Source organism: Pituophis catenifer, unplaced genomic scaffold (assembly GCF_029215685.1).
Source record: "Pituophis catenifer annectens isolate HBS135680 unplaced genomic scaffold, rPitCat1.0.hap2 SCAF_1, whole genome shotgun sequence".
NCBI classification, from domain to species: domain Eukaryota; kingdom Metazoa; phylum Chordata; class Lepidosauria; order Squamata; family Colubridae; genus Pituophis; species Pituophis catenifer.
This window is the reverse complement of record NW_027256881.1, coordinates 215,052,485-215,067,548: the sequence shown is the minus strand read 5'-3', so window position 1 is coordinate 215,067,548 and position 15,064 is coordinate 215,052,485. Positions and strand designations below refer to the sequence as shown.

Genomic DNA, 15,064 nt, shown 5'->3' with positions numbered 1-15,064 from the left:
ATTATCTAAATTTAGATTCATAGCTGTGTAATCTCCATCCTTCCATGTTAATGGTAAGGATAGCACCAGTCAGTTTTGGTATATTTTGGACAGTATTCCATAATTATAACCAAGGCCCATGTATGTTCATTCTATTCTGTACAAGTTAGGATCTCTAATCTAGAAATTATTTTGCAACCCAACATATTGGTCTCTGCATTCCTCATGTTCATATGTACAACATACAGTACTAACTCAGTAAACTTGACTTTAACAATTAAAAACATAGATAAAACACCCCAAATAATATAAATCTTAATAAAATCTTTCAAATGTCAGGAAGGGCTGGGTGAGTGAATGCTCGCCATTCATATGTATATCCTAGTTTATGATGCCAAGACCTTTTAGTTTTTGTGCTGTGCAAACATATTTTCCTCTTTTATTTAAAGAAGCTCAGATAGAAATATTGGCAATTGCGTATTTCCTTATAACAGGCTGTTTTTGTATTTTTTTTTCTTTTTCTGCAGCAGAGAGAGGGAGAAATGAAGTATGATGTCAGCGAGTGATCTTCATAACACTTTCTTTATGAAAAAATAATGGGTAATTTCATGTGTATTATACAAAATGGAAAAAGGAAATGCTAAAGGTTTCCCATGTTATTTTGACTTTTTTGTAATGACTGCTGTATATCATCTTGATTTTGTTTTGTAGTGATATTTCTGATTATTTCAAAGGAGAGAAGTATCAGTGTGGGTGTAGTGTGTGTGCATGCATGTGTGTGAGTCTTTATATATGTCTATATGAGCACATGACTCTCTGTGCCAGTTTTTCTTAGCCTGATTCTCAACCAGCTGTCTGACTCTATCTCATATCTTGAAAACCCCTGAGGCATGATGTTCTCAGAAAAATAATTTAAGATTGCAATCACAAATGCAACTTTCTGGAAATAAGTTGTATTGGTATCAGTTGGATTTTCCTCCAAGTAAATATGCTTTGGGACTAAAGTGTCAGTGGTCATTTTGTAAAAGAATGTCAAAACATTTTTTTAAAAAGTAGCTACAAAGTTGAAATCCCTTTTGTTATTGATTGTAGTAACTAATTCACAGTTATTACAACTGATATGTCTGCACTACTTATTGTGATATTTATATGTACATTAATAAGACAATATGTTATGTCTTTAAAACACTGGGCTCAAGTAAACCATACATTATGTGTGAATAGATGTAGATGTTCTATTAATTTGGGATGTTATTAGCCACTATGAAATAATGATAATGATAATGATAATGATAATGATAATGATGATAATAATAATAATAATAATAATAATAATAATAATAATAATAATGGCGCTGACAAGATCACCATTGGTCATCTGCAGAAAGCCACCTTACTGGGATCTGCTCGCATAATCCGCCGATACATCACGCAGTCCTAAACACTTGGGAAGTGTTCGACTTGTGATTTGAGATACGAAATCCAGCATGGTTATCTTGTTTGCTATCAAGTTTGTGAATAATAATAATAATAATAATAATAATAATAATAATAATAATAATAATAATGGAAAGATAAAGGTTTGCAGTAATGGCAAATATTTGTAGCTTAGGTGTAAGATGAGGGTAAAGGGTCATTTCCTGAGCTTGTGGGTTGGTTTCTGAATGTTTCGTTACCAGGCTAGGTAACATTTAGGGAAAATTCCCTAAGTTCCAATGAAGATATTACCTAGCCTGATAATGAAACATCCAGAAACCAACCCACAAGCTCGGAGAACGAACCTCTACCCTCAAAGATAAAGGCACTGGACTGGTCTACTAGTGCCAGCTCATACTCATTTGTGAGAGTTGATTGTTACATTTTTAGGACTTTTGAAAGTGAGTTCTTAAACATAGTCATTATTAAAAAATTAATAATAAAAACCCCTGCCCTTGTTTTACACTTCTCAAACAAACCTCCTTCAAGGCTTGTCAGGCATCAGTAGGCAAGTGAAATGGGGAAGGCATACATGCACACAGACAAAAGCATACAACACCACATGAACCTGTTACAATGTCAGTGAAGCTTAAGAAAAGCAGGGAATGGTCTTCATAATGAAAGGCGAAGCTATTGTAGTTCCAATTGTTATTAACTCTTTTCAGTACTCTGTGATCGACTCTTACGCCACACGGCTAAACTGAGCGGTGCCTGGCTCTTTTCTGAAATTAGAATTGCTGCCTGCATGTAGAAAATGTTTTTAAAGTAATCCTTGAATGTTGGATTTTTAATCAGTGGAGTTTGAGTTGGGTGTCTTTTGTTTGATGGCCAATTTTTAAGAACTCTTTTCAGCTTGGCATATTTGCTTAGGTTTCTCTGCAATTTTGAGGCTCCAGTAACATATGTGCTTGACTAGAACTAAATTCAGAAATCAGCATGTGGAGATTTACAGAGTACAAAGGTTTATGTGCCAAGGATTAGAAGCATAACTGTTAGATAAGTCAAATAAAAGTTTTGCAGTCAGTGGTATACAATTCCTAGGATAAATCTTTTAATTAACATAAATGCATTATTAAAATATTTCCCCCATAAACTGTAGAGAATGGGGGAATCAGGGAGAGTTCCTTACAAAATATTTAGGAGGACGAAAATCAGTGTGCATTATGAAGGGCTTTTCAAATTGAGTTCTATATACTAAGAGATTTGAATGGATTCTGAGGAACTAAGGGGAAAAATAACTTCAAACCATTCAGCCATCTGCTTCTGTCTTGATAGCTACTCTTTTTCTCTTGCTTGCAAGCAGCAAACATTTGCAAGCAGTCCATGCAGGAGGCGAATGGCTGCCTTTTCTTTGTCACATGCAAACACACGAAAGCTGACTCTTTGCTTGCCCTCAAGCTCTAACAACATTTCTAACCATGCAACAAGTGTGTGTCTTCCTCCCTCTTTAGTTTCTACATTTCTTGAATGTATGCATATATTGTACATGTCCCCCAGAGGTATGCTTAATAATCATGGCAGCATCCTCTGCACATCTACTTAGACCTAAGTCCCATTGATCTGGATGGGAATTAATAAAGAAATGTCAGATTGCATTGCTTGGCTGCTGTACATGTATGCCTCAAATCCCTTCAGAGTGGGATATCCACCAGTTCAGAGAATCAGATTTGCAAAGGCAGACAAACAGACAGAAAATAGGTGCCTTCGCCAAGCACTCATAATGGTGAAAAAAAAAAACAATTTTAATTTCACTATGTTAATCCATTACTATTGTCTATGTTATTATGCTGTATGACATGTTATGTGCAACTGTCCATTGACATGTCTAAGAAAGGGATTATTCTAAGTGATATCCCAAATTGTGACTTTCCTGCATAATTTTTCAACTTCACAATATAAAATTGTCATGCCCATCCTGGAGATCTCTTTCTCAGCATATGCATATTATGTTTGTTTTGCTTTTTTGATTAGACTTAATAAATATTTATGTATGTGAACATTTTTTCAGACATGGAACATTGGCTACAAACTGGTACAATTGCATACCATATTGAAGCAGGTGAAAACAGAAAAAGGGAAACAAATTGCAGTGCTGTAATTGGAAGATCCATTTTTTTGTGAAATAAATTTTACCATATACATTTGCATAAATAAATTCCAAGTAGCGCAAGTTTTATTTTACTGCCAATTTGCCATCACTACTACTTTGTCTCTTCATTGGGATTTTTTAAAAAAAAAACCTTTAAAAAGTTAAATAAAAAACTTAACAGATTCCATGGTTAGAACAAGTTTAAAATGACTTCTATAAGTTATAGATATTCTAAAAGAGCAACTATAAATGTTGTGAATAAACTACAAAATGGTAGACTAATTAAATATATTTAAGGATACAAATAAGTAATTTACAGTGACATACTTTAATACAATTAATACTAAAGTAACAAAGAGCCCTACAGTAATCAATTTAGATAGTTATTTTATTTTTTTGTCACAGTTTAAATATAAATTCATTCTGTTGTTATTCAAACTACTATTTTTCCTTCATTTTAAGATTATACTCAAAGTTTTAATTATGAGACCAATTAAAAGTCTCCGAACAGACTAACATTTAATATTTTTCAGTCATTTTCTGAAGTGCCATCTGTACTCTTCAGCCCATTAATCCCCCCCCCCCACACACACACACATTTTCTCCTGGCAAAAGTGACTGATGACCTCATTCTCCAAGGTTATCTCTTTGGTTGTCTACACATATTCAGCAGTCTTACATCAATGCTGAGAGTATTGCATTGTCCTTTGATTAGTTCCCAGGTCCAATTCAAGATACTGATTATTGCCTTAAAAGCCATTTATGATTTGCATCCGTGTTGGACTGAGTTTCCCTGTCACATATGGCTGCCCCATGTGATCAGAAGGGAGGGTATTCAGAGCCTCTCTATTCCATGAGAGGTGAGGGGGATTGAGTGTCAGCCCTTTGAGGTACTCCAGGCAAGAAGCATAAACCATAAAAACTAGCACTACTTTTAGTACTGCTACATTATATGTTTATAATGGTTACAGTAACAGACCCTTGCAAGCCTGAAAGCACTTCTCCCCTCCTTTATTTTTACTTCCCAGAAAACTAGGGAGGTTCCTTTCTCAGGTGCTTCCCATGCCCCTTTTCCTTCTCTGGGCTAAAATACCTTTTGCATATCCTGTTTTCCCCAAAATAAGACATCCCCTGATAATAAACCCAATTGTGCTTTTGAGCAATAAGGTCAAGCGCTTATTTCAGGGTTCAAAAAAATATAAGACAGGGTCTTATTTTTGGGGAAACACGGTAGTAGTTGTCTAGGCTGCAGCTCTTCCTCCTCTCTCCCATGGTCATTCCCATAAACCATCGTACTGAGGGACAAGGTGTCAGATGCCAGGGAAATCAGAAAATCCAGGCAATTCAAATGGTTATAAAAATTTATTGCAAGCTTAAGCTCTCTGCAAAAATCTGAACTACTAATGGCCAGAGCAAATTGGAGGTAGATAAGAGTCAAATGAATTCAAGGTGGGTTGGGCTTAGATCTCTTGTGAGTGCGAAGGGACTCCTGACTGATGATGCGTTTGACCCTTCTCTCGGGCTCAGTCTGGTCATCTCCTACATAAGGATGCACCATCTCATTGATGGCCCCCACTCTCTAGACTACCCTGTCATATTAGGAATACCCCCAACCTCTATACTTTTAAGAAAGCTTTAAAAAGTTTGCTATTCCAGTAAATTCGTATAGTATAAAATTTATCTGAGTTAGCTAGGTTCAATTATGTTTTAATTCTTCTGTAAACTACCTTGACACTTTTGATGCAATGGGCAGTCTGTAAAAATTGTATAAACAAACTACAAATTCTTAACTTTCTTGCATTAATATAATACTTCTGTCAGACTTATATTTCCATTGGCATGTAGATGACAAGGCTAAAATATAATTCCATAAAGCCAGTTTGTTTAAGGGAACCATCTCACCCATTTTTACCAATTAACTAAAGTGAAAACAAAACTTAGCCAAAAAGTTTCTAAACTTCTACAAAGTAATCAACCAGATACTGTAATAATCTTATAAAAGTAAAATCCTATTTATTAGTTTATCAAGTACTGTATCTTAACCAGCGATACTGCTCGAACAACAGTTTACTGCAGATATTCATTCAGTTCATTCAATGCTATAAAATAAGAGTTGCCTCAAACTGTGAGATGAGTAGCATATAAATATAGTAAAGTAATAAATAAGATGATTAAGAAGAAATACTGTAGAATGTCTCACTTACCTTTGGCAATTCTACAGTCATAGGAGCTGTAGCCTTCAAAACATTGACAGCCCCTTAGAGTGCACTGTCCATGGCCATTACAGAGATTGGGACATCTCAGTGCTGTAATAATTTTGTGATGGATAGCAAGTATCTCATATGTCGAATGAAAAGATTCAGTTACATTTTCTAAAAGGACCTTCTTTTCACAGACATTTTCCAAAAATGGAATAAGCAATTCCCCCCATTTGAGATCATCTTTAATGTGTACATCTGAAAGACACATTTCAATGGCCACGTCGAATTGGATGCCAAGAAACCCTTTGCAAGCTGAGCCTATGGAAGAATTTTCAAGCAATGTCTTGCAATGTGTTAAGACTTCAGCTGAGGTCAGACCACTTGGAGTTGGCCATATAATCTGAACTGTAGGCCACTTCCCTTCAAAATAATCTTCTGGGAAAAAATATGAAAAACTTTCCAAGTCAGTTGGACTTTGGAAAGAGGAAACAGGTGAGTATTCCAAAGACCCTTGCCTTTTTCCTCTTTGGAGATCTTCCCAATGATTAGGGATACTAGTAGCACTTTGCTCATCATTTAATAAAGGATCTGTTTCAAGGTGAATGACATAATCTGATGTGACATCTAGATATGGAATTACTGAAGTGTAATAAATTTTCTCATCATAGCAATCCAAAGATTGTGGGGCAGGATTCCAAAAAGTATGCAGAGAATTTAAAGGTTGCAAGTAAGGTTCAGGCTTCTTCTGACATAAACAGAAACGTTCTGTCTTCTGCCATTTCGAGGAGGACGGAATGTGGTCAAACAAGCTCATCCCCGGAGCTATCCTGATAAAATACAATAACAGTTAAAACAGTTAAGATGTCGGACACCTCACACTGATACAAATTCTTAGGTGTTTTTAAATAAATTAAAAACAATTATGTACAACAATATGCTGAACTACAAACAATAGGAATATAAACCCTAAGCCTAAGCAATAAGAGATTATTATTTTTAATGGCTAACAGCCTCTGACTGCTTTGCACAACCTCTAATCTGCCAAGCAAATTCTGTTTAGGTGTGTTATGCCAAACGCACTGATGGAGGTTTCCATTGCAACCATTGGTCTTTGGAACCCCCAAGTAAGTTACCCAGACATAATCCATACATCAAAGAAGAAGGTCTCTAAACACAAATAGACTTAATTGAAACTGTCTCTCAGCAGAACCATATGCTCACCAGAATAAACATCACTGCTGACATCTACACCTACACATGCCCATGCCCCTCAAATGCCACACTGTAGAACCAGCACATACAGACACTCTCACCCCTCAAGACCCACACCAAGGACAAGCTTCCCTATAAAATCTCCCCTTTGTACCTCATTTTCTCTGTAGCTATCCCCACAAGCAAACCTCTTTTCTTTTGGGAATAAATAAATCTCTTTTCCTCACAGCGTGCCTAGATTTCGTTTTGATTCGTTCTTGTGCAACCCTCGAGTTGCAACCCCAAATTATTCTTCTGACACCTTGCTGAATCAGCAAATGGACTGTAGGGATTCAGAACTGTCAGGAGCTGCTACAAGTTATTGTCTATACTTTAAGATTACTAGGAGAGGCCCTTCTGCATATTTTTACGCCATCAGAAGTGACAGCAAGTAAATGGCATGCATTGCTTTGCTGAAAAACAGCATTAAGAAAGCTATGATGATAAATATCTATTCAAGTGTTATCAGCGTGCAAATCTCTCCTTCCTACACCATAAAGCCAAGTTATGTCAGGGAATTGTAGTCTCTCTTCAAATTCCCTTCCTTGTCCTTCTCTTTACTCAGTGTGAGCCAGGCAAGTCCAAAGGTTAGACATGTCTGATCTACATGTTATTCTTCAGCAAAGATAGAGGATCCTAGTCAGATAGGTCTTAGCTTCTTTCTGAATTGAGGTAGGATTCCCACTCTCTTTTTCTACAAAGAAAGAGAGGCAGTGAGATTTGGGATGAAAAAGACATGCAGTGCTTTGGTTAAAGTCTGGGAATTTTATATTCACATAGACTTGTGAAACAGAAACAGATATTGCAACAATATGTCTTCCACCTTTTCAAAATGTAAATTCCACTATCATCTAATACAGTTCAACACACACACACACACACACACACATATATATGTATATATATATACATAAAGAAATGTATGAGATATAGGAAGCACTACTTGCAAGTTATCTGGATGAGAATATTAGTGACTCAAACAAAAAGTATTCCAGGAAAGACATTTGATGACAGATCAATGAAACAAAAAAGAATCCAGAAAAGAAAACATGCAGTTAATTTGATGGACAGCATTTTACATTCTTACCCTGACTGGTAAATATTGATACCTAATTTTGATAACTAAAGACCCAAGGAGGGCTATAAAATGAAGAATGCTGGAATCATAGATTTCTTGCGTTTTAGACAGGCAGATGTCCAGAAAGTGATGAAAATATGATAAAGGACAATGCACAAATATTGGAAGGAAAATTTTATCTATGTCTATCAATCACAGGAAAATATATATTGATAAATATGTTTGATACCTGAATACTTCATGATTTATGATGGCATTTTCTCAAGCATTTGTTAAATACAGGCATGAATTATTGAGTAAACATTAGTAAGAATAAAGTTCATGCTGAAACTACTTTAATGATCCAAAAGTGACAGCCAAATCCTTTAAAAGTTTTAATAAATGCAATAATTGATCATGTGTAAGTGTGCCATGATAAATAAACTCAATAATTGTTTGATATGATTTTTGCTAATTAGAACATGTAACAGAATTATGTTTGGGGAGGTGGGCAGAGAGAATGATTTAAAAATATAAAGACTCCAAGAAGACATTAAGCCCTCAGATAAATTTGGTAGTCTACTTCAAAAACATTATATGTGCTTGATAAAATGCTAAACTAGTTGCTTAAAACTGAAAGAGGCATACAATAAGATAGACATCTTCCATCATAGTTCCAAAGTTTATACTGAAGGTTCAAAACAGTGAGTGATATAGTCTGAAGGTCCCTGCTAGTACTTTTGTCAAGGTAGGACAGAGTTCTTGAGCAGATCACCGCAAAAACACACTACAGAGTTTATATGGAATCTTTTTTATAATGGCTCATTTTTTTACTGTTACCCTTTGCCACTTAAATCTTACCTCCAAGCTTCTATGAAATTCTCCTCTGTTGTGCTATTTTGGTGAGAAAGTAAGGCGCTCCCATCAGCCTTGTGGAAGTCATTCTGACTATTTCTGTCAAAAGTACCACATAAACCTCTGGTTCTGTTAAAGTCACTACTCGGTGCCCTTACTGTCAAACTCATTCCCCAGTCATTAAGATCAGCTCGAACAAAAGCTCCTGAATGGAACAAGATCTGGAAAAACAGAGAAATCTGATGAATAGAAACATTTTTATGGATGCATTTATTTTCCACCTGAATTTATGTATTTATTTATTTAGAGAATTCATATGGCCGCACAGTCGTTTTCAGTGACTCTGGTCAATATAAAGAATAAAAAACAATATTCCCCCTCCCCTAAATAATTAATAATCTAATTCTTGGGTTTTATTATTTATTTGTCCCTATTCTGACCCTAACAGTAATATTCAAGTCTATAACACATCATTGGTGTGCAGAATTAACTTCAGTTTGCATTGTTTAAGATGCCTAATAGTGAGTGATCGATCAGCTAAACAACTAATACTAGAACTATATCACTATGAGGTTTTAAAAGTCACACTATTCTTTGATTTCCATTTACACATTTTGTTCTCCATCAGTAATAGTATAGTAAATAAGGGTGATATACATACCGTGATTTTTTTTCCTCCATAGGACTTCATGATTTTGACATTTTGTTGTGATGAGGCTCTGATGTTTTGTATTATCACCTGAGACTTGGTTCCCAGAAATTGCTTGTTGCACATGTCAACAACAACAATATCATTATCTTCCAGTGCAACAACACCACAGTTACAGGCGATGGCAATATGATGGCTGGCACAGTGCCACTGACGTACATGCACCTCAAACAGACGGCTAAGGCTCTTGTACAAGACAAAAGTTCCAACCATGTAGTTATTGTAATGCCTAAGAAATCAAAATGACAACATCAAGAAAGAAGTTACAGAATGGCGTAGTCTGTTTGATTTGCACACTTTTGCTTTTAACAACAAGATTCTTTAATTAATCCAATATGATAGCTGACTTCAGAGGAGACAGAAAATAAACACTTAATGAGGAAACATTTTTTCATAACTATAAGTAACCTAAAACACCACAATGGTGTTATTAACTAGGAATGCATAAGAATTCATATGAGCTGCTCATAGGTGTCTAGACTGGCTGCTTTGACAGCAGACATAGGCAAGGCAGTTAAACATTTGACAAAAGTAAATGGGAATATACAATATCTTCCCCTCCATATCTTAATAAATATACTTGTAACTGGGTGCTTTATGGCTTAATACTCTTAAAAGCAAAATCAATGCTCAAACATTATCTTTGGTGAATAATAACCAACCTTTGTAAGATCTACAATTGCTGAGTGAATATTTCATAGGAAAAAAATGGAGCTTCAACAGAATCCTATTCATCTAGACAGAGACTCATTCTTCAATCCAACCGTGCTATAAACTATTGTATTTGCAACTGTTGGGTAACGTATAGGAACTAGAAGTTGCAGCTGGTGACAGAACCTGATGGTGACCCCTTTATTATGAAGTTTTCATGAGGTTTGAAGATAGGTGCTGCCAAAAACTGACAGAAAACTGTGAATGGTGCCACAGAATACCATCCAGAGTTACTATAACAATGGACTGCAATCATATCCAGAGATGAACTTCAGAACAGTGTGTCTTCTTCAAACCTAAAGGGCTACCATATGATAGTGATATACTCATCTTGTCCCTACAAATGAGCTTCAGCCACCCAGAATGAACTGATTTGGTTGTTACTTAGGGCCATATCCCAGTATAGCTGCTACGCTTATACTCAACTATTATTGACAGGTGTTATTATGAACTGACTTGGCACATGAAGAATAAGATTTCATGTTTGTACAAAGAATAATTGAGGCAGAGAAATATTATTTCTTGAGGTGGTTGCAATGTTACCTTAATATACGTGGTTGTAAATCTCTCTTGCAATTAATGGGACTTTTTGAAATAAATATTTTTTAGATTTTTGTTTGCTAGATTGTTATGGTTTAATCCTATGGATTGCCACCAAGGATGAGACAAAAGCACCCAAAGTAAATCCAAATTCATTCTGAGCTATGAAAAAAAATGTTCTTATTTCTATCCTTTTGAACCAACTTCCATACATATTGCTATTATGATTTTTGTTTTAAAAATATTTTACTTTCAAAATAATTTATTGACTAGTTTCCCCTTGTTTTTTACTAGCATTTTTTTGGGGGGAGGGGGTCTTTAGATTCTGAAAAACACTGGGCAAAGGAATATTCATATATCAAAACATCAAATTAATTTAAAATAAAAATCAGCTACTACAGAGAATCTACACAATTTCTGGAAAAAATACTCACCATCCATCAAATGTGATTATGTGTGGATCTGTGAAAGTATAGCAATAACCTGTAGGGAGGTCTTGAATTGTGACCTAGTTAAAATAAGAAATGGAGTTCATATGGTCTTTGAGGTAGGATTCCAGTATTGCTCTTAAAATTGACTCACCATATTTGGGTTGCATTTAATTATAGGTGAATTCAAATCAGATTTAACATAGTACAGATATCCTAGATCGTGGTTATTATTAGAATTTCAATTACTTATTTTTGGAATCTGCATTTAAGAAGTAGTGATGGGGAATATAATGCTATACCTGCCTTCTGGAAAGCATCCCCTTGGAGTTTGCTTTTGACCTCACCATACTAACCTTTAAGGCAGCTGTAAAAACGTGGCACTTCCTGCAGGATAAGGGATTCTAGTCCAAAGATAATATGAGAGATGTTTTTTTACATTGTTACCTCAAGTTGATTGTTTTTTCTAGTTTTTAATTTTGTGAAGTCACAAATAACGTGTGAGTTCCTTTTGCAGTTAGATCGTCTAGGAACTGGATATATAAATGCACAGTTTGAGGAAGTTTGGGAAAGAGGAGGAGGAGGAGGAGGAGGAGGAGGAGGAGAGGAGGAGGAGGAGGAGGATGTGGTGGTGGTGGAAGAGAAGGAATGGGTCAAGAGGAAGGGGAGCTCCAAAAATTATGGATGGATGGAGTTCCGTATTAATTAATGAGATCCCAAGATTTAGATGTATTTCCCTTATTTTTTTCTTTCCTCATGCCTTTAATTTCCTACAATTCTTACTCCTATTTTGCATTCTGGATAACACTACTTACCTCAGAAGACAACAGCATGTATGGTATGTATTTTTGTATGTATGTGTATATGTATGCATGTACATATATAATCTCAAATAAGATGGAATCTGGGGATAATTAAGAACTCATTTCAAAGCTTTCCATTTACTGGTAGAACTGAAAACACTCCCTATAAGGATTTCCCCTTTGTCCTGAAAGATCTGGGTGACTTTCTTGATCAGATTTTGAAAGATCAGGATGGGATGGCTGGTGACACAGAACAAACAGAATTCTTTATAGATGACATCCTAAATGCTGATTTGCACATTCATTAAGATGAGGAGTTCTGCTCAGGTTATTTTATATCATGATTCATAAAAAATATAGTCTTTATTCCTGACTAAAACAAATCAAATCCCTGATGAATAACAAAATTGTTCAGTTTGGGTTACAGTCATGAAACGTTCTGCATAACACAAGCAGTAAAGACAGCTATTGATACCAGGTCTACTATTTTCAAATATAATTAGTTATTTTGCTGCATTTCTTCTGAATTTTATTCAGGTACAAGAAGGACTTTACTTTGATATATTTGAAAATATGGAACAGTTCAAAGGTTCAATTTTTCAGATCCAAATGAATGCTTGACGACTGAAGCATGTGAAATATTTGCAACCCAATCCAATATCATTGAATTCAAGCTGAACAAAATTAAAGCAAATATAAATTACTGAAATCCAACTCTCATATAAGAACTCCTTCTTTCTCAAAAATGGTGCTTTTTTTAACGATGAAGAAGCTGACTTCTGGGGTTATTCAGTACATTTCAAAAATCTCTGTTAGGATTGGTTTATTAATCTTTTAAAAGATTGATTAGTTTCCAAATTTGGAAAGAGCAAAAGAATAATAAAGGTAAACATAAATAAAGATAACTGGGAAGGAGTGCTATGTGTTGTTGTTTTTTTTTTTTTTTTACAACAGGCTGTAAAAACCTCTTGGTTGTTGCTTTAACCTACCTTGACATCCATGGGTTTATAATCATGCCACAGAGATTTACTTGGCTGAACTGGCTTGGCTGTGATATAACTGATAAAGTTTCCATTTTCTACAAAGTCATTCACAGCTCTTACAGCAAATGTTGCTCTTGCACAGCTGCTTTCTCTGCAGGGCCTTTGTTCCAGATCCACATGGCATGTTGAAAGGGCTATGTTCGGTGTCCTTTCTAACAAGTTATCTTTAAAAAGCACAAAAACATATTGGATAAATGTATAATGCTGTTCAGAATTTACTCGTTTTATTTTTCTGTTAGATAAATGATGTTGGATGGTCTTCTGTGTGTGATTAAAAATATTTATTTATTTATTTATTTATTTATTTATTTATTTATTTATTTAAATTTGTATACCGCCCTTCTCAGCGCGGTGCACAGCCAAAACTAAAACACATACCAATAAAAAATTTAAAATTTTTAAAAGAATTTCATGACTTTGGCCCCAAAATTTAAAACATTCAAACTAAAACCCATTGACAATTTAAAAAGCTAAAAAAGCTTAAAAAAGGGGTGGGCGGTTCACGCCAGCCTTGCTTGATGGAAAAGAAAAGTTTTTAGGGCACGGCGAAAAACCCGGAGATCCGATATCCTTCGTATCTCCGGGGGCAAATCTTTCCAGAGGGCAGGAGATGCCACAGAGAAGGCCCTCCCCCTGGGGGTCACCAGCCGACATTGCCTGCCTGATGGCATCCTGAGGAGTCCCTCTCTGTGGGAGCGTACTGGTCAGTGGGAGGCTATTGGCGGCAGAAGGCAGTCCCACAAATACCCAGGTCCTATGCCATGGAGCACTTTAAATGTGGTGACCAACACTTTGAAGCGCACCCGGAAGACCACTGGAAGCCAATGCAACTCACGCAGGAGAGGTGTCATATGGGTGCGCCCCCTCGCTCCCATAATCCCACGTGCAGCCGCATTCTGCACCAGTTGGAGCCTCTGGGTGCTCCTCTAGGGGAGCCCCATGTAGAGAGCATTGCAGTAGTCCACGCGGGAAGTGACGGTGCCTGAGTGACTGTGTGTAAGGAATCCCAATCCAGAAAGGGACGCAACTGGCGAATCAGGCGAACCTGATAAAAAGCCCCCCTGGCCACGGCTGTCATATGCTCTTCTAAAGACAGGCGTGCATCCAGGAGGATGCCCAAGTTGCGAGCCCTGTCCGTGGGGGCCAATAACTCGCCCCCAATAACCAGCGATGGCACCAGCTGGCTATATCGGGACGCCGGAAGCCACAGCCACTCAGTCTTGGAAGGGTTGAGTCGAAGCCTGTTACTCCCCATCCAGATCCGCACGGCCTCCAGGCACCGGGACATCACTTCAAGGGCATCGTTGGGATGGCCTGGGGTGGAGATGTACAGCTGAGTATCATCAGCATACTGATGGAACTCCACCCCAAAGCCACGGAATAATTCTTGCTGTACAGTACACAATCATTTTGAAACAGAAACAGACTATTATGTTGGAAAAGAAATAGCAATAAAGACCAAATATATATCTCAGCAATATTAGTTTATCTATTTAAAAACATCTATGTCTACCCCCATGCCAAATAGAGTTCCCAAGGATTCACAATATAGTTTACCCACTAAAATAATAAAGTATTTCAACACATGAAAACATTAACATTTAAAAATAGGATTGTACGACTTCCTGTGTAAAGGAGATATCGGTCCCGTAGCAGCCTGCGGAGCTGGCAGCGGAGTTGGACAGTGAGGAGGCTGGGGAGGAATATGGGCCAGTCCTGGAGTCTGTGGAAGGTCCAGACGAGGGCTCTGCATCGGAGGCAGAATGGGGCCAGGGCCATCTGGGAATGATGCGTGGAATCCGAAGCCCCCAGAGTCAGACAGCAAAGAGGCAGAGGAGCAGGAGGAGCCTGTTCCTAGTGCACGCATGCGCAGAGCTGCCAGAAGGCAAGAGCAGCTAAAGCAAAAGGGACAACTCAGGAGT

At 36.8% G+C, this 15,064-nt stretch overlaps 1 protein-coding gene across 1 annotated transcript in view; it reads right to left on the bottom strand.

The window, feature by feature from the left end:
* Positions 1-15,064, bottom strand: part of VWDE (von Willebrand factor D and EGF domains) — a 194,995-nt gene that overhangs the window by 149,603 nt on the left and 30,328 nt on the right. The window contains exons 8-12 of the mRNA XM_070934354.1: positions 13,089-13,306; positions 11,303-11,376; positions 9,570-9,846; positions 8,915-9,129; positions 5,749-6,572 (exon numbers count right to left, since the gene is read on the bottom strand). Coding sequence (XP_070790455.1) covers positions 5,749-6,572; positions 8,915-9,129; positions 9,570-9,846; positions 11,303-11,376; positions 13,089-13,306 — 1,608 coding nt within the window. The remainder of the gene's footprint in view (positions 1-5,748; positions 6,573-8,914; positions 9,130-9,569; positions 9,847-11,302; positions 11,377-13,088; positions 13,307-15,064) is intronic.